The sequence below is a fragment of the Amphiura filiformis genome, chromosome 15, assembly GCF_039555335.1.
Source record: "Amphiura filiformis chromosome 15, Afil_fr2py, whole genome shotgun sequence".
Classification (NCBI taxonomy): Eukaryota; Metazoa; Echinodermata; class Ophiuroidea; order Amphilepidida; family Amphiuridae; genus Amphiura; species Amphiura filiformis.
The window spans coordinates 56,993,891-57,014,288 of NC_092642.1; the positions used below are offsets into that span (position 1 = coordinate 56,993,891).

The 20,398-nt window shown below is 37.8% G+C and overlaps 1 protein-coding gene across 1 annotated transcript in view; it reads right to left on the minus strand.

The window, feature by feature from the left end:
* Positions 1-20,398, minus strand: part of LOC140171059 (uncharacterized) — a 148,903-nt gene that overhangs the window by 74,014 nt on the left and 54,491 nt on the right. The window contains exons 3-4 of the mRNA XM_072194235.1: positions 9,371-9,434; positions 1,840-2,022 (exon numbers count right to left, since the gene is read on the minus strand). Of these exons, the coding sequence (XP_072050336.1) occupies positions 1,840-2,022; positions 9,371-9,434 (247 nt within the window). The remainder of the gene's footprint in view (positions 1-1,839; positions 2,023-9,370; positions 9,435-20,398) is intronic.

Consider the following 20,398-nt stretch of genomic DNA (forward strand, 5'->3'; position numbering starts at 1 on the left):
GCAGCACATTTGGAGTGCATTTCAGACTCTTTGGTATAACGTAACCGTATTTCCTTGAATAGTCGCCCCCTTCAAATAAACACTCCCACCACTTTTCACAACCAGGATATTTCAAAAATACTGATATTTCCATGCTACCTTGTGTAGTAAGCTTACTAAGGTGCACACATGGTGTCGGTAGTTGGCAAATAGTTCATAGTTCGTCATTTCAGCGCGAGGTTTTAATCTTACCTAATGATTTTAACGTGAATTATCGTTCTAAAAATGACCTTTAATAAATGCCCCCTTTTGGAAAATGCAATGCCCCTGGGGGCGACTATTCAAGGAAATACAGTAACTTTGGGACACATATTTTCAAAAAATTGGTTTGTCCAAAAATCTAAAAAAAGTGAAGATTCTTCAACGTCAATGGTTTCTATCTAAATATGCTCATTTTTTTAAGAATTAGGCAAATTTTATGTCATTTTTAACAGAAAAAATAAAATATCAGTAGAATTTTGGGTCTCATTTTCATCACGAAATTTGGTATATTCTGCACATCCTAATCCAATCAAAAATCAAGAATGCCCCAGATTGCCAAATAGCCCAATTGGGCTGCTAAACTGCCACCATGGCAACACCAGTGTATTGACACAACAGAATCTCAATTACTGGATTGCTGGCCGGGTCAGATCAACACAATCTGATTGCAATGAGCATATTTAGATAGAAACCATTGACGTTGAAGAATTGGGAGGGTGAGTTAGCGCAGCGGTAATTCCTCGCTTTGCACCACTGAGGTCCCGGGTTCAAGCCTGGCGCGCCCAAGGACTCATGTGCACTTGGTTTATCCCGATTCCATGCTCGCTCTCGCAGGTTTTCTCCGGGATCTCCGGTTTCCTCCTGTATCAAAAAAATCGGTGATTAGTTGTTTGGTTATCAAAAACTTCCTTCACCCAATGGAATTTGGGGAGCTGCGCAGATAATTGGTGGATGTTACAATCTAAATGCGGATAGGTGTGCGCCGTTCGGCAGCAACCTAGTTGATGCGATCTGATTGTGATGATTCACCATTGCAGCGAAATTACAGCGCTTTGAGTCCTCTAAGATCTGGAGAAAGGCGCTTTATAAATCCAAAATTTATTATTTATTTATTATAATGCATGGTTTTATGCAAAGTCAATGGTAATACCAACCAATTCTATATGACCCCATTTTGTTGTCGTTTATGCAAGAAATACTCAACTTTAATAGCTGCCATGTATTAAATGATTACCATATTTTTGTTGTAATTTTACTCTCAGCGAGTGGGTGCGTATTTCATTGAGCGCAGCTTCAAATCATGAGCGTTTGCTCAAAGTGCTGGTGTACATCTATGTTTAATGATGCTCCAGGGGGGCACTCAACTTTGGAAGTGACGGTATGTGCCTGTCAATAGGCCCCCTCTTTTGAAGTCGACTATACCCGATGACCCCCTTTTTAAAAAAGTCATACCCGATGACCCCCCTTTTTTCAAAATTTTTCTACCCGATGACCCCCTTTTTTAAAATCTTATACCCAATGACCCCTTTTTTGAAATCATATCCCCAATGACCCCCCTTTTTATTTTGTTTGTACCCAATGAGCCCCCCCCCTTTTAAATAACGTTTTCTTCCCGATAGGCCCCTACTTCACGACTCGTAGGCACATACCCGTCACTTATCTAAAGTTGAATGCCCCGGATGATACTATGTGAAATAGCTGCCTCAACACTTCACCATCACTTTTTTTCGCAGTGATCAAATATTCAGACAAACAGACACACAAACACCCAGACACACACACACCCAAACACTCTACAGACAGGCACATGATACTTACTGTATGCTGACAACGCCACTGTGATGTTGAGTCCATTGAAATACTGGTTGTGATACTTTGAACAGGTGTCCGTCAAATTCTTCGGAAGGCACTTGATAGTAAATGGCTTAGCGTCCAAATTTACCGGTGGGGCGGGGTACTGGATGTTCTTGGCAGGCCGATAATCTCCCAAGCCACATCCCACTGCACAGGAAGAAAGAAAGCAAGAAAAAAACTAGAATTATGCAGTTCGTAGTTCAGGTGGCCAAGGTTTGTAAATACAAATAATATAAATATGCAAATAACATGACACAAAACTATACCGCACATCAGGCTACCATATACTATCACCATACCAAGTTTGAAGTTATGGGCCTGAATATTCATCGCTTGTGTTGAGGGTGCAGTGAAAAATTTGAGCATTTACTTCTGAATCGAGGTCTTTCCAGAGGCCATTGATTTTACCTTTGTTTTCAACAGATTGTAGTTCTTATTGCCCTGCCCAAGGTGTAATATTGGAAAGATGCGCATCTTAGCTATAGCATGGTATGAATATCAACAACAAACTAAACCTTTTGAGACCATTTCAATTTTCATTATTGGGACAGGCTGTATGTATGTAATGGAAAATTTCATGGAAAATCTATCAAAAACCGTGTCAAGCAGCATGTTGTCCACGAGAGAGACATCAAGAAGTGTCTGTCTTATATAGTTTTTACTTCCACAGCGTGCAACGATTCTAGTTGTTTTTATCTATAACCCACACGATCGGAAACACTGAGATTTTCTTCCTCAATGGTTTTCTATGGTGAAACTGCGATCAAATCCCTTTGGAGTCAGATAAACAAAATCTATGTATGTGGGTCGTCACCGTTTCAATTCCTATTTCCTTGAAGAGTTTGTTTCCAACCATGTTAAGTCCACAAAACAACTGATTTACCTGTGCAATATTGCAATGGGTTGTGATGATATAGGTAAAGCAATTTCAGTTGGATGCACCATTAGTAAAAAGCAAACAGTGGATGCACAGTAACAATACTGTGCGAGGCCTTTGGTTCCCAAATGAGAACTATAGTCTGCATATTGTTACGCAGCATTGCTGTATATTTTCAAGTCTCTCAACAACCTTGCTCCGAAGTACATCTCCAACAAACTGACTCCTTATATTCCTCAAAGGACTCTCAGATCAAGTAATGACACCACGCGTCTCCTGGCTGATAGATCCATCAGTGTCGCCGGTGATCGTCGTTTCCCTGTAGCTGGTGTTAAGCGCTGGAACTCATTACCAACAGAAATCAGACTTTCGCCATCGGTCACTCTTTTCAAACAGAGACTCAAAACTTATTTATTCTGAACTGTTTTATTCTGAACTGGTTTTCTTATGTATTTGTTTTTTTTTTGTAAGCGCAACGATGCTTTCTTTGCGAATTGCGCCCTAAGAACTTTGTAGTAGTAGTAGTAGTAGTTGTTGTGGTAAATAAAGGCTTGTTGATGGAACAACTCATTGTTGCTAATGTCAAACTTGTCAAAGTAATTGTGATTGTATCACACAAGTAAATGAGAAACATGTGGTTATCATCATCAGGACAAAACACCCATGGTTTGGAAACAAGCTCTTCATATATCTTTGTACAAACTCCGGAATAAGGAGGGGGGATTTCGAGCTTAAAGCTTAAATAAAGCTTACCTGTCAATCATTTACTACGAATCATGAAATGCATGTAGGCACATTATGCTACTTTAATAGCCTATATTTATGGGCGGCTTATTTCAGGGAATTATTTGTGGGATCCAATCTGATGGTATATGGGTTAAGGACTCTGGTATGAGCATTTGGACAGTTTTGTAGGACATGATAGCACATCAGACATATCGAAATGCATTCTGAATAAGAAGAATTGCGATATAATACAAATGTTATAGGTGTGAGAAAACAGTTGCAAGTGGGGCAACCAGGCAGGTCATGGCCACTCCTGTTTTGGGGACATTTATATGCTTATCTTTATAGATTTATTCCAATTTTGGCAAAAATATGTATTTTGGCTGGCCCACATTTTGATGGCCGCCCCCATTTGTTTCAACCTTGCTATAGCCCTGGCAATGTGTGTGTAATTGACTTGACTTTGTTGGTGATCCATGAACAATATGTGGATCCTAGGTTTTTCTACCGGAACCGGAAGCCAATTGGTACTGAAATTCCTTTCAGTACATCACATCACATCACATCATGCATCAGTCCTTTTTTAAAGGAATTTTTGTTTGTTTTCAGGATCAAATTTTGGACAGGAAATTTTGGTGAAAATTATGAGCACTTGATTACAATGGTGTAGCCAGCACTTTTTCAGAGGGTGGGCAAGGAAAGGGGAGCAACTTTTAAGGTGGCAAAAAGTACAAAAAAGGGCTAAAAATCTTACATAAAAGGGCAGCCAGCAACCCACAGGGGAGTGGGGGGTGGGGGCAAGACTTCTCACAGGGGGCAGTTGCCTCCCTTTGCCCCCTGGCAATGCCACTGCTTGATTGATTAGTCTGGTCTTGTTTGAAGTTTACAGAACTTATTCAAGCATCATTTCTTAGAATTTCGAATATGTCACAGTCACAAGCATTAATTTTGCCTGTCCCAGGAGCAAACTGCCTGTCCAAATGACAGGTGGACGGGTGGCTAGCTAGTAGCTAACACCCCGATTGATTTCACTACTGCATTGTGGGTTGACTTTCTGGTGTGTGGTAAGAGCTGCACTGCACTGCACATTCGTAGTCAGTGGGGAGTGGTCTATAGTTCGTAGACACATAATCTGATTGGACAATCGCATGATTTCGGGTGCCGTCTATCAGGCCGTAGACGACCCCACATCATCATGAGCATTTATAACGCGTAACACGCTTGGAGAGGTGCGCGTATGTATCACGTTGTATGCGTAGACTAGTGCGGGATACGTGAATGTGCTAGCAGTACGCGCAACAGAATACGTGAAGTTGTAAACAAGTTTTGTTCATTTTATAATAAGGGGAGTTTTTATGACGGTAACTTTGTTTTTGCTTTAAAAAATAATTAAATTACAGTTATCAAAATAATGTTTAACTGACTAAGAATGAGAATAAACGATAGGAATTTTTGTTTTTACTATCCTCTACCTATGATAGACAACAGGCAGGTCCAATATTTTTATCGTAGTCGCCGCATCCACTACTCAAAATATTGGACCTGCCTGTCGTCTATCACACGGTAGAGGATAGTAAAAACAAAAATTCCTATCGTTTATTCTCAAAGTACTTCAAGATACAACAGGCAGTGAGTAGACTACTGTAGGGATATCATAATCAATGAAACCAGGGATGATGAAACCAAAAGGTCATTCACATTACATCTTGATAGTGTAGTTAGTGCAATGTTATAAACTGAGCTCAAAAAGAAACTTATATTTTTTTACAACTTGTGAATCACAAGGACATATTTTGAAATGCTGTCCATCAAAATGAACCAAAATTACACACATGATTACTTCAATACTCTACTCAAAACACATGTCAGTAACCAAGCAGTTGTCCAACTGACACAACAGCAAAATGCACTGACATGGGACAGCTTCCTGGACCACTTTTACAGCACAACATTTGGCACCCAGCACAACAAATCTGTGATAATGCACACAAGATCTTTGCACAGATGATAAACGGGTGCTGCTTTCTGCTTTTCATGCACTTTTTTCATGAAACAGGTCTTGTTCCACACTATTCCACTTACTCTTTGGGAATTATCATGTGTGCAAGGATCTTGTAATCATTATCACAGATTTCTTGTGCTGGGTGCCAATTATTGGGTTGTGAATGTGGTCCAGGAAGCTGTTCCATGTCAGTGGATTTTCCTGTTGTGTCAGTTGGATAACTGCTTGGTTACTGACATGTGTTAAGAGTAGAGTATTAAATAAACATGTGTGTAAGTTTGGTTCATTTTGATGGACAGGATTTTAAGATATGACCGTGTGAAAAATTATAAGTTTCTTTTTGAGCTCAGTTTAGATGCACAGAAACTGGGCTTTCCCAGGGAACAAAATCAGCTAATTACTGATAAAAAACACAAAATATCTTGTAGAAACAAAGACCACACATACACAAAGATTTTATATGGGATTTGTTTGCAGTGTAAAACAATTTTAGTATAGCTACCCCCAATTTTAAGCTTATTGCTATCCCATATGTTGAAAGCCGGGGGGGGGGCTGCTGCAAACATGGGTAGCATTTTCGGCTTTTTGGAATTTCAATGACCCCCTTTTCTAGGCCAATTTTGGTATTATAACAGACCTGAAACAAGGTCATTATGATAAAAAAGAGAAAAAATGCTGAATTACATCCATTTTATATTTTCTTTGTATTTTATTGTTTTTATCAATAATCAATGTAGTTAAATGAGCTAAAGTGACTGTAAAGGCTCATTAATATCATGTAATTTTTGTCAATATTTTGCTAAAAATCCATGCAGAAAATGTTCAGGGTACTTTTATTCAGTTGCATTTTTTGCCTTAAAACTTGGTCAAAGTGTTTCTAATATGTTCTAATGTATCATAATATCTAGCTACACTAAATACTACAAAATCCTGTAGCATGAAGTAGGGCTGGCATCGGCACCTTTTTTTTTAATGTCGACATGTCGATATAATTCATATACAGACGTCGACAGTGTGTCGACATAAAAAGAATTCTTAAAAAAAAATTTTTTTTTAATTTTCCAAAAAAACTTTTGGCCAGAGAAGCAAGTTATAGGCCCAAAATGACTTGTTATTCAAGGTTGGAAACCAGAGAAATACTGCTACTCAAAAAATAAAAATGCCAATTTTTTTTTTACAAAGTTGGATCAAGTTGTACATTTTAAGGCCAGAGTAATGGAAGACACATTCGTTCACGCCCGAATTTGAGATTTCTTGATATTTATCAACACTAACATGTATTCTTTCAATTGAAACTGATAAAATACAACTTGCTAATATTTACTCGTATTTTTACTTGATTTGTTTCACTCTTTTCAACTCTAAATAGTCACATGGCTCAAGACAGCTTAGTAAATTGGCGGAAATAATGAGTCAGAAATGCGCGGATGCGATTACGCGCGCGATCCATGTGACGCGGCGCAACTCTGCACGTATGTCCATTGTCCAACGCAGTCAAGTCGCATTCGGTATGTTGTTCACACCAGCAAATGTGGTGTAAACAAAACAACAATTTGCAGTCAAAATGCCACTTGGATTTTTTAATTATTTTGAATTTTGGCGCACTGAAAGCAGACATTATAGATTTATTGGTGCAAAAAGATGCATATTTAGACCATGCACCAGATACAGCTTTTACAAGCGTGAAAGTCGTACCGTTTTAAAATATAAGGACGTTTTGTGCATAATTGACATTTTTTTACTAAAACGTCGATTTCTCAAAGTTCACTTTTGACAATATTGCACGATTTTTGTGACAAGATAACTCGAACTAGATGGACCGCGGTTCTCGGATGTCGCGGTTTTCGACGCACAGCGTCGACCGTGATGCCTCCACCAAAGGGAGTGATCTGGAATTCACAAGTTGATACAAAGCTTCAAGCCTAAAAGAGGAGACTGAATTTGACCTTAGATGACACCTGGATGACCCCAAAACAACCTTTCAATGACTCCTGGGTGACCCCAAAATGACCGCCCAAAAATTTGGCTCTATATGTTGGCTGTACCCACCAAGTTTCATGCGCATATAGTAATTATACTAATTTCACCTCAGATGACCCCTGGTGACCCCAAAATGACCTTCCAAAAATTTGGCTCTAAATGTTAACTGTACCCACCAAGTTTCATGCCCATACGACAGTTTATACTTATATTTGACTTCAGATGACCCCTGGATGACCTCAGATGACCCCAAAATGACCTTCCAAAAATTTGGAGCATAAAAATATGCAAACAAAAGGTAAACTTTTTGCACTATCGTTTAGAGTACAGGGAAGGTTTTCTCATTTTTCTAAATATTTGTTTTAAACAAAAATATACACCATTATGTGCAATTTTAGCTTAATAGAGTGACAAAATTGCTTTTTTCACATGTTTTTTCAATATTTCGAAAAGAGACGAATTTCAAAAAAATTAAAAAAACCTTCCCTAAGTTCATGTCTCTTCCTCATGAAAAGCTAACTGATTCTTTTTTTCTCCGAACGGATTTTTTTCTAAGTTGTCACAAAAAAAATGGGGTAAAAAGGTGAATTTTTGTGATTTTTTCAAAAACTCGAGATTTTTTAACAAATCTGACGTCACCATGGGATTCCTTGACTCATTTCCTTTCCAAAAATGTATAGTTTTATGTACTTTTGACATACAATTCAGAAATAATGATGCTCGAAAAGGTCCATGTTCTCTCCCATTACACTGGCCTTAATTACTTTTGCTTGTATTGAACAGCTAGCAATCCATACTAATTCAATGTGTCCCTGACTGTTCAATAGAAGCAAAGGTAATCAAAATGTACAACTTTATCCAACTTTGTAAAAAAAATTGGCATGTCGACGCCAGCCTTAGCATGAAGCGGATTAGACCAGATTACGCAATCATTCAAACATACATACACAAAAAACATTGATCAGTCCCAAGCCTCGTAAATTAATTTTTGGGAGCACCCATTTTCAAGGCCACTGGGCAAAGACAAAAAAGGGCACCAAGGCCAACAAGTGAATTAGAATACCTTAGTTGAGGAAGATTTGGGGAACCAAAGCCAAAACTGAAAAGGGCAGGCAATGGCCACGGTGGCCTCCCAGAAATTTGAGCCCTGGTCAGTCAACTATGGTATTTAAACTTTCTAAATGCTGCTTAGAAAGAAAAAAACAGTTACTAAACATAAAGTGTTACGATTAATCACTACAACAAATGAACACAAATCCCAACCGGCACACAACCCAACTTGAAAAAAAAAATAGGGAATGTGCCAGCATGGAATTCGAACCCACAACCTTCCGATCACTAGACGGATGCCCTATCCATTGGACTACCAGCTTCCACTGATAAACGGTGGTTAAAACTGGGTACTATGATGTAGGCAGTCAATGTATACAATACACACAGACAGGAGTACAGGAGATAATTACTGATGCTTAAGGCAAGGGAAACAAATTAGTTCGATCTTTCAATCGAACATCGATGCTTGTTCGATCCTTATTATTTATGAAATCAGTTAATTAATTTAACTCAACCCATGGTTTTTTTGCTATCGGAAGGGAAAGAAGAAAGGAAAAAGGAGAGAAGGTGAAGAAAGAAGTCACTTGGTACCCCCGGGAACCTCGGCCCCTTCACATGCCATGCAGAAGATCACCGACCTGTAGTAGCCACAGGCAGCGATTCCCTGTGACTTAGGTTGATTGCATCATCAAGTTACGTGGAATGCATGCACATACACATACAGTGGTTTTAATAGTGAGCTTTTTAGTGAGACTTAGTTCTGTTAGAGTTAAGGAGGCCTCAATCCCCCGGGCCTCAATCTAGGAAAAACATTTAATTGTTTCCTTAGCATAATACAAGCTAATGCTACTACTTACTTAAATTTCCATCATCGTTATATTTCGCAATGATATTGCAATGCCTCACTGTATTGTTGGCAGTCTGCAGAAGAAAAAAAAAGAAGAGATTTAATGGTGATTATTACAAAATAAATATTACAGCAAATCACAATATAAATGCAGGCTCATTACATCAATACAAATCTATGCACCTACACTTATATGGACCACAAGAGCCTCATCCCAATGGCATAGTCCAATAACCTCAATTACATAATCATAGTGCAAAATTTGACCTCAACTTGCAGAGTATGAGTTATTGTACCCAAATCTTCAAAGGTCATTCAATGAGTGTACAAATGTATTGGGGTTAAAGAACTGTTCCCCTGATAGATGAGCATGTTTTGGATCCTAGTGATATCATATAAGCACAGGCACCAGAAGATTTTAAATATTGGGGTATTCATCTGAGGCTAAAATAATTGGGTCCCTGTGGGTACTTGGTCCCTCCCCCACAAACACACCACTATTATCGGGTGGAAGTTCCGCAGCCACTGATAAGCCTCCTCCCACCCGCAATTTTTGGGCTATTTCATTATAAATGACAACATTGAGTCCCAAAAGGGGTCAAAATTCAAACTCATTTATTTCATGCAAATTCATTATCATTTCAAAGTTCAGATGGTGTGTCAATAATTCTCAAAATATTAGAGCGTCAAACCCTCAGGAACCATTAAAAAATTAAATTGAATTTTTGCTGTGTAAAACATAGCTGCCGTCTGGAGGGACATTTTTTAAACAATTTAATACACAACTTTGAAAGAGTATATGTAACCAACATTGGGTTCATACTTATTCATATTTAGTCTGTAATAATTGTTGTATGTTCCTTTACACTTCAGTGTCTTAAATATGCCAGTTTCAATATAAAACAATTAGTAAATTGATACTAATCCAGATAAATGGTGCAAAATTACTACATATTTTAAGGATAAACTTTATCTTCACATGAAAAATTCATGAAATAGTCATTTTCTCCTGCCCAATAGCTACACTGATGCATAAGTGAGTATTCTGCGTCAATCTGTTGTACTAGTCATGGAAAACCTAAAATAAAAGACCCCTCCTGTGTCATTTGTTCTGGATAGGACACATTTTTTAACACATAATAAAGCATACTTTAACTTTTAGAAATAGCTGCATCAATATTATTGCATCAATATTATTGCATAAAAGATCCCCAGCATTTAAAATCCACTACAAACAGGGTTAATATTCTGGTTAAATTAGGAATATTGCAATTTTTAGCTAACCGAAGTTCAATGCAGAATAATATCATATGTGTTCTCAACAACTGGACAATAATTTGAACACTAAAGTGGTTTGTAAGCATAATTTGCAATAAAATGCAAAAATTTCTTGTGGGTTTGGCTCTTTGAAATTTTTATTTTTTAGTTTGTTTACCAATTCATGGAAATGACATAATTGTGCTGGAGAGGACATTTGTTAAATTGCAAACAGAATCGTGGATCCAGGCTTGCAAAAATGCAACAAATACCAAATCATGTGCCACCTTGGTAGAAGGAAGACCACTCTTCCTCTACAAATTTCACATTCTATGATATAATCCTTCTTATTTCAACAATTAGTAATTAACTTCAGTTCTGGAGAGGACAAATTTTTAACGCGGAACTGTGGTATCAAGAACAAGTGGTCTACTGTATGTAAAATAAATGAATTCCTCAATCAGTGCCCTGTCCCATCAATTGGTAATATAACACAGATTATACAGGTAGGGTAAGGGTTTATATTTCCTCTTTAATGTTAACAAAAATGGAGGCATGAATTGGAGAGGACACTCATTTTTTTATTTAACATAAAATGCCAATTTTGCAAGAATCTACAGAATTTTAACATTTTTGCACCAATTTTCACCATTCAACTTGCATGATGTTCCACACATATCATATTTTCATTGCAACAAGCACATTGCCATAGAATGTACCTAATTTTTCAAAGAATTAATTCAGAATACATGGGCAAAATGAAATGGGACTCCAAAATTGGGTTAAAAAATGTACCTTTTGGCAATTTTTTTATAAAAAAAATAGACAGAATTCTGTAAAAATGCTCATGTAGCTTGTAGTTTGTGGCATACTTAGAATTAAGTTAATAACACTGCATTATCACCCTAATTATATCAACCAGATATGATAAAAGCCATTTTTGTGAACGTGTCATTTATAATGAAATAGCCCTTTAAAAGGTTTGCTTCTGAAGACAGCACAAAGAGCTTTTAATATTTGTATTTTAGCGCAATTCATTTCTTTCCAGCTTTTGAAGTTTTTTTTTTAATCATAACCAAAAAAAAAAAAAAAAAAAAAGCAATGTCTTCCGGGTGTAAGGATTTTAATATTTGTATTTTAGCGCAATTCATTTCTTTCCAGCTTTTGAAGGTTTTTTTTTAGTCATCACCAAAAAAAAAAGAAAAGAAAAGAAAAAAGAAAAAAGATATTCAGCTGTGAGGTGGCAAACAATAGCATAGCATTTTCAACTAAATTATAAAACAAATTGCATAATTTACAACTAAGGTTTTTCAAATTGCATAATTTATAGCTACATTTTTGTCACTGCATGGGTTGCATGTCACTTCAGTCTCCAAACAACAGGAAACTAAATTGTCATTTTATTCACCCACACATCAACAAAGGCTACAGGAAGCAATACTTTGTACTATTGATTAATCTCATGCCTTTTTCTGGCATTTCCAAATGAAATTTTTTTAAAGCAGACGACATTACACTAGCCTCTCAAATATGCTCATCTGTCAGTACACAGTTTGTTAACCCCAATAGGCTTCTGCACGCATAAAATGACCTTTGAGTGTGTTGGGTACAAAAACTCATACTCCGCAACTTTGAGGTCAAATTTTGAGCTATGTTTGTTAATAGAGGTCATTGAGCTATGCCATTAGGGATGAGGTTATTATATCTCACACAAACTCATTCGTCAGTACACAGTTCTTTAACCCCAACAGACTTCTACATGCATAGAATGACCTTTGAGTATGTTGGGTACAAAAACTCATACTCCATAGCTTAGAGTCAACTTTTGAGCTATGGTTTTTGAATGAAGGTTATTGAATTTTGCCTTCAGACATGAGATCATTGATTTTGGCTTGCCAGCTATCCATCCACATCAGTGATATTAGGCTATTCCTGTTGAAATCCATACACCCCCTCTGGAAGACATGACCTTAATCTTACACACAGGGGGTGTGAATTTGAAATGGGGTTTCCTGAATGGGTGACTAAATTGGAAATCTACACCCACTTTGTGGGAGATTAAGGTCATATATATTCCCAGACCCAAGATCATGTGTATTAGTAAGCCCACACCTGAGGGATTTGTAATAACTGCAAATGACAGACCAAGAACAAGTTCATGACTATCAGTACCTTGGGAGCATGATAAATGAAAATGGGAAAGTGGATCAGATGTGCACAAAGCAAAACCAGGTCTAACTTTAGACCCTGTCTAACTATGGAGATTAGTCCTAGTATTGGGGATGACGAAAGAACCTTTTGTTTAATATTTACATACCTTATTCCATATTTTTGTAGATCTTGTTTTAAAATTGCAAATACATGCAGCTTAATAATATTATGTTAGATGGCTGCAGATTAAATTTGTGGACTTTGCAAGGAGTAAAGTAAAAAAGAAAAGATTAAACATGTAGAGGGATCGCTTCCTAAATTTAACCTCCAGGTCTAAAGTTAGACCTGGTCTAACTTGTTTTGTGCATAACAAGTTAGACCAGGTCTAACCATAGATTTTGGTATTTAAAATCTATGACCTGGTCTAACAAGCGCCCCTTGCTACGTCCGTGGAAAGTGGAGTGATGATATCACACAAATGAGTGCAGCAGCATCATACAGCTATGCAGAACTGAACAGAATAACAGAGAACAGGGAGAGAGATGGCAAACTATGGTGGCCAACCTCTGTCTCAAAGACGGCATGTGATGATGACGGTAATTCCTTCACAGGGGGTGTATTACAAATAGAATAGCCCTTTGCCAGTAGTTTTAACAACTTCACTTTACTGCCTAATTTCCATAACACAGAGATGTGACCGCACTGTCAAAATAATAGCTGACCTCATGGCTGTCAAATTCATACCCTAAACGCTGACCTGTGCTAAAATGTAGACTATACCTTTTTTCCAAAATAGCATGGAATTGCTACCCTAAACGCGGTCCACGACGATGCATGAAAAAAGTACCCTTTCCCGCGGATTTCTGCTTGAGGATGACCACACATTTATTCTGAGTGGCCCCCTCTGGAATCCATTGGGAGCGCAAGTATTCCATGTGATGTGATTGCATCATGCGAAAGCACATAATGCAGGGGCGGATTTAGAGGGTGCGCACCCGGCACTCGCCCCCTCTAATTTTTGCATAGCGGCGCTTGACTCTGCATACTTTTGCACAGCGGCGGTGGCTCGGCGCCCCCCCCTTATTGAAAATTCCTGGATCCGCCCCTGTAATGGGTACGGAAAGCTTAGCCATTCCAAGGAAATCCCCAGTGACAAGGAATGGCTGTCCATGTGTCTAGCACAGGAGGGGTTGCGGGTTCAAAACCGCACCTGAGAAAATGCCAATTCTCTTCATCTCCTTCCTTCCTTCCTTCTTTCCTCCCCCTTCACCAAAATGCCTCTGCAAAGTTTTCTACAACCACTTTTTTCCCCTCGTCAGGGCGTTCCCAAACCCTAATACCCAAAAAGCCACAAAAAGCTACAGCGTGATGCGATAGCATCATCAAGCACATGGGCATGGAAAGCTTGGCCAGCCAAGGTAATCCCCGGGGTAAGGAATGGCCGTAAGTGTGTCTAGCACCAGAGAGGTTGCGGGTTCAAAAGAAAATGAAAATCCTCTTCATCTTCTTCCTTCATCTTCTTTCATTCCCCTCCGCCAAAAAGCCTCTGGGAAGTTAGAGTTAAGCTTTGCTTTGCTTAAGAAAGGTCTGTTCAAAAGGTCTTTTAATTTAAGAAAGGTCTGTTCTTGCAAGGTGAACTTTGCAATACAACCCACATCGCCGACCCACATCTTATTTGCATTTGTTATCTTTAAATGTTAATATTTTGATTTTTATGATTTCATTTGAATTTGAAATAAAAAGTAAGGTACAGCCTGGCACAGACAACATAAAGTAAAGGAAAACAGTTCTTTAAGAGTTCAAGAGGAGTTTCTAACTTTCAAAAAACACCTATTCAATGCCGTTACCACTGAAAACAGTTCATTTGTGAAACTAAAACTTTGTTTAAATATTGAAACACTCCCAAATACAACACTACACCCACTGTGTTTTGATGTAAAATCACTTTATAAATCCTATTTATTTGCACGGATTATGTATAATCGCCTTTCCATGAAGCACTGTCATCTCCTTTGCATAGGCTTTGTTTGGGTTTGCTGAGTTATACTGTAAGAATATTGTCAATTTCTTTCAGTACTCTTGAAAAAAAATCTGAACAAGATTTATGTTGTGTTGCATTACTGTGATGCAAACAGCTTGGTCAGGAATGCGGGGAACATGAGCTAGGTATGCAGTTGTGAACTTGACATTCACAGGTGTACTACATGTAGTAGAGGGTAGAAGTCTTGAAAAGGGAATTTTATATTTGTTAGCATTTAAAGTTTGACACTATTTTATAGTGTTGCGATTTGGTAGTTCACAGCATCTTGCGAATGGTACTCAGCTTTGGCAAAAATCGCATTGCTCATTTCATAACGAGTGTGTAGAAGAATTCAAATATCACAGATATACTTTTGTAGGTCCAGTGGTTCTTGAGTTATGTTGTAGGAGGGCTGAAACACCTGCAACACTTACATAAACGTACATAACTCATTAACAACAATAAATCAAGCAAGGTTTGAAAGTATATGGTTTGTAGAATGAACTTTTGCTAAACATCAAAGAGTTATTTTTCAATAATATATTGATTTACATAATGAAAATCGATATTTTTGGGCTGCTTCGACCAACAGTACCTTGTCTACCCTTAACTTGGATTGTTTCCTAAAATCTGCATGTAAACTTTTCTTGGGACACCTGGTACTATTTCATAAACATAAACTTTGACATTTTACTTTACATGTAGGCCTACATCTAAAAAAGAAATAAAATATTTTAATTTGTAATAAATAAATCACACACGCTTCTGCCAGACCAAAATAAACTCACTTTGTGCCTGCTTTTATTTATTTATTTATTTTTTTACATATATTTTTGAATTTTATTCTCATAGGCTGCTAAATCTTGGTGTGATTCACGCACTACAGCTGTCAGCTACTGCTGTCTACTGAAGATAGCTCACCACACAGTACACTATCAACAGGGATCAAGGGCGTAGCCAGTTTTCTTGGTCAGAGGGGGCAAAATACAATTTTCGGGGCAAACAATTTCATATTATTATGCATATACCGGTTTTTAAAGAGAGAATGAGCAAGTCTTTGAGTAAAAAGACTTTATTGGGACAATGTGCGTGCGTGCGCAGCGCACAAAAATTGTGTTTTTACACTATTTTGCTCCATGATCTGGGTAAAAGGGCCCATTGGAGACAATGTGCGGCGTGCGAGCGTATTTTACACTACCGTATTTTAGCCCATGGTCGGGATGAATTTTGGTGGAAAACAGGCTTCTTGTCCCTTTTCTTTTGCTTTGCCCTCCTGATATTCTCTTTCATTTTTTGTCAGAGGGGCACTTTTCTCTTTCATTTTTGTCAGGGGGCACCCTGCCCCCTTGCCACCCCACTGGCTACGCTACTGGGATTAATTAATGAGAAACACCATTACAAAGGACAAAAGGACATTTTTTAAAATAGAAGTTTCATCCATGTTTTATATACATTTATATCCGGTAGTGTAAAAATATTTGAATTTGTTTTCTAATTTATTTAGAAGCTAACATAAAAATGAATGCATCTGCCAGCTGCTTGTCTATAGAAGATAGCATATTATATACTCGTATTTAGAAGTACCGGTACCTAGTCCAGGCAATAAAATTGCAGCTACCGCCACAAAGTTCTTACACTATAATTGCTATTGAGGATATCAACACTGACACAGTATGTAACCATGCATCCACATTCATTAGGGAACAAGCGAAAAGATCGATGACATCCTATATAAACGTAACTAGTTTCGTTTCTCAGCCGACCCCCTCCCTCCCTGCCAGGAACATAATAATGGAATGATGAAAATTTTGACATAATAATAATAATGACACATACTTCAGATGTTTTTGTACAAACGTAATCAGTATTTTTACCCACTCCCCTAAACGAAACTAGTTTAGTTTAAAGGACGCCATCGATCTTTTGGTTTGTTCCCTAATGTGGCAGAGTTAGTTTAGAGATATGGTCTAGTGAACCTCTCAAAAAACATTAGAAACAAAGAATTTCCCAACAAATTTCCCAATTTTTTTTTACTACTTTGCAAACCAGCAATATGAACATGTTACATTGATCATTGAAAAGTGTGTTCTGAGGAAAATTAGCCTGTCAAGATCTCAAAAAGTTAAAATGTCATAAGGTAACTAAAAAAACAAAACCCTGTTCTAGTTCATAGTTTATTTTATTGCACGACATAAGTCATAATATAGGTATAATATAATAACAATACTATTTATGATAATAAAGATAAATAATAATAATTAGAAACAAAAGCAACGCAGAGCGTGATGAGTGTGATGCCCACAGGTGGACAGACCTTTCAAGTAGGGTTGGACAGTCTAGATTTTTTTTTCTGGAGGCTTAAATTACCCTAAAATTTCACCAAAATCTTTAAAATTTTAATTAAAAAAAACGGACTGGTTCTGGAGGGGTGTTTTAAAGGAGTCTATTCACATCAGGACTAACAGAAGTGACTTGAACAGGGACCATGGTTGCCATAGACTTTCTGGAGCTTCCAAACCTCTTCTTCTTCTTTTGGTTAAGTCGGTAATTAAGGTGCACAATGCATGTGCATATCACACCAACTGAAATGACCTGGTGACTCGCGTGAAGATTTAGTGACTTGAGAAATGCTTTGTTGCGTTGACTTTGAAGGCTTCCACTGTCTTAGAGTTAATTACATAAGCTGGCATTTTGTTCCATTCAGCTATTGTCTTAGGGAAGAAGGAGTTCTTGAACACATCTTTGTTGGCCCTGTGCTCAACAAATTTCTGTTGATGGCCCCTAGTATTTCTAGTATTCAACTTGAGATGAGATGTTGGAGAGATGGCTACAAGGTTGTTGTGTATTTTGTAGAGCATGGTCAATCTCTTGATTTTTCTCTGTACTCTTAGATCACCCCATTGGAGATCTTCTAGAAGTCTTGTGACTGTTCCTTCCTCTCTGCTAAGTGCCAGACAGTTTCTCACCAGTAACAAGTTTCATCTTTCACGAATCCCATCAACTAAGTGAACAAGGAATAGCGATACATTCCCAAAGCTCTCAGCTGAGTAAAATAATCTTTGAGCAATTGTTCAACTTTCTTCATCAAAACCCTGTTTTGCCAAATGAAACATAGGTAAATCCTAATACAATACAATACAACTGAAATTTATATAGCGCCTAAAACCAAACAATTGTACTAAGGCGCTGATAAACACTTAAACCAAATAAAATTACAGTCCATAGGCAACATTAAACAAATGGCATTTCAAGAGTCTTTTGAAAATGAGAAGAGAGTTTGCATTTCTGATATGTTTCGTAGCCGGTTCCATTGACGAGGTGCGTAGCATGTAAAAGCACGGTCTGCAAATGTTCGTGGTGAGTTCTGGGTTTGAATAATAGTGGTGCAGAGGAGGAACGTGAACGGCCTCGCGGTCAGTCTGTATCTGGAGCATGCTTGATAGATATTCAGGAGCCTGTTGGTGGAGAGATTTGTATGTTAGAACCATGATCTTAAAGTCAATTCTTTGCTTAACAGGCAACCAATGCAAGTTGATGAGATCGTCAGAGATGGGGTCGTATTTTCGCTTTCTGGTGATCAACCTAGCTGCAGTGCGTTGAATGTTCTGGAGTCTTTTGAGGAAATTGTTGTTGATACCTGCTAATAAACTGTTGCAATAATCCTTTAGTTAGTTCTAACTTGCAATGAAAGTCAGGCCGCGACAAATCGCCTGTCCGATAGCCCGGGGCAATCAAATTTTTTGTCGGGCAACTAAAACTCTGAAGAGCTGTGCCCGATCGGGCAAGACTAAATTTGTACCAATTAAAGCTTGATGATGCAAAGCGGAGTATTTCTGTCAAATCTGGCGTGTTCACAGAAGTAAAAAACAGTCAAAACCAAGAAGAAACTTTTTGAAACATCCCTCAATTTTTTCCGATTCTACATGTAGCACCCATATCCATACCAGACATATATGCTAATGAAATGACGTTCGTGACATATTGATAGTAAACTATAGTTTAGCCAATTATAGAAACTGTTTCGTGCATATATAATGAGTTTTTATGACGTCAATGATGTCAGCTGGCCATGTATTTGCATGTACATAAAGATTGAGACGTGTTAGTGGTTGGCAAAATACGTAAATCACCGTGACTTTACTGAAAAAATTTCACATAAAATGCACATTTTTTCCACAAGAAACAAACAGTATTGAATGCATATGAAATGTTTATTTTTATAGTGGTTTCATGAATACTCATTTATGTATCAACTTAACCGAGAAAGCATCGGCTTTCCACAAGAATGAAACTGCCAAATTCGACGTACTTCTGACTACGAGTTAGTTACATGCACTGCATGATGTGACTTTGCTGACAATTGTTGCTGGGAATATGGGTAATTTTTGGGCAATTTCGGGCAACTAATTTTCAACTATTGCCTGCCCGATTGGGCAAGCTAAAAAATAAAATTTGTCGCGGCCTGATGAAAGTTATATTTTAGTATTTGGCAAATTTAGGGAAATAAGGGTCATTAACGTGCATTTTTTTTGTATGCTGTGACAAATAATCCCAAAGACTTGTACAAAGACTATAATTTCAAGTTATTCATTCTAATTTTTGGAAAATACATTTTCCAATCTTTTTTAAAACTAATGATCAAAAATAACATAAAATATCAAAATTATGAGCTAACTCTTGCTTAGACTTGAGCCAAGTCTTACAATTTTGTGACTACAATTGTTAGAAAACATATGCAAAATTACATGTTTGTGGCCTATTTTAACTCAAATTTCGAGAATAATAAAATTTGCCAGTTAGAACAAACTAAGAATTAGGAGTTAGCTTTGTGTCATTTGGCAAAACAGGATCACAAATTAATAAATGCAAAAAATGGATGAAAATGGATTGAGGAAACATATGTTAAAACAATAAAAATTAAATGTTATAAAATTTAATATGCCCATGACCATGAAGTGCGCTGGCAATAAATCCAATGACGCATGCAATTATATAGGGTGATTCAAAAATTCAAAATATCAGCACCCAACTTCACAAAAAGCCAGGGGCGTAACCAGACCTGACCTTCCGGGGGGGCAAGATTGAAAAATTTCCCAATTCTTGACCAAAAGTCGAGAGCGGCTTGCCGCGAAGCGTTAAACGGGTGGGGTCCAGGGGCCGCCTTAGGGCCCTGGTGGGGTCCAGGGGCAAAGCCCGGCGGGGGTCAAGGGGGCGGAGCCCCAGAAGCTCCTGGTTTTTGGCATTTTGGCAGTGTTTCAGAGTACAAATTTCAAATTCCTCTTTCTTTCCCTTTCTCTTCTCCTTCCCTTTTTCTCTTCTCCTTCCCCTTTTCCCCTCTTTTTCTTTTCTTCTTCTTTCTTCTTCTTCCTCTTTTTCCCCCTTTTTTCTTCTCCTTCCCTTTTTTCTTCCCTCTTTTCTCTCCTTCCCCCTTTTCCCTTCCCAATTTTTGCTCTTCTTCCCAGTTTTTTTTGTGTCGGGGGCAGCTTGCCCCCCCGGCCACCCCACTGGTTACGCCACTGCAAAAAGCCAATAAATACTTTGCAAAATTTAATTTATTCAAGATTGTAGGATTATGATAAACTTAATCTTGTTTATTATACTAGAAGTAAA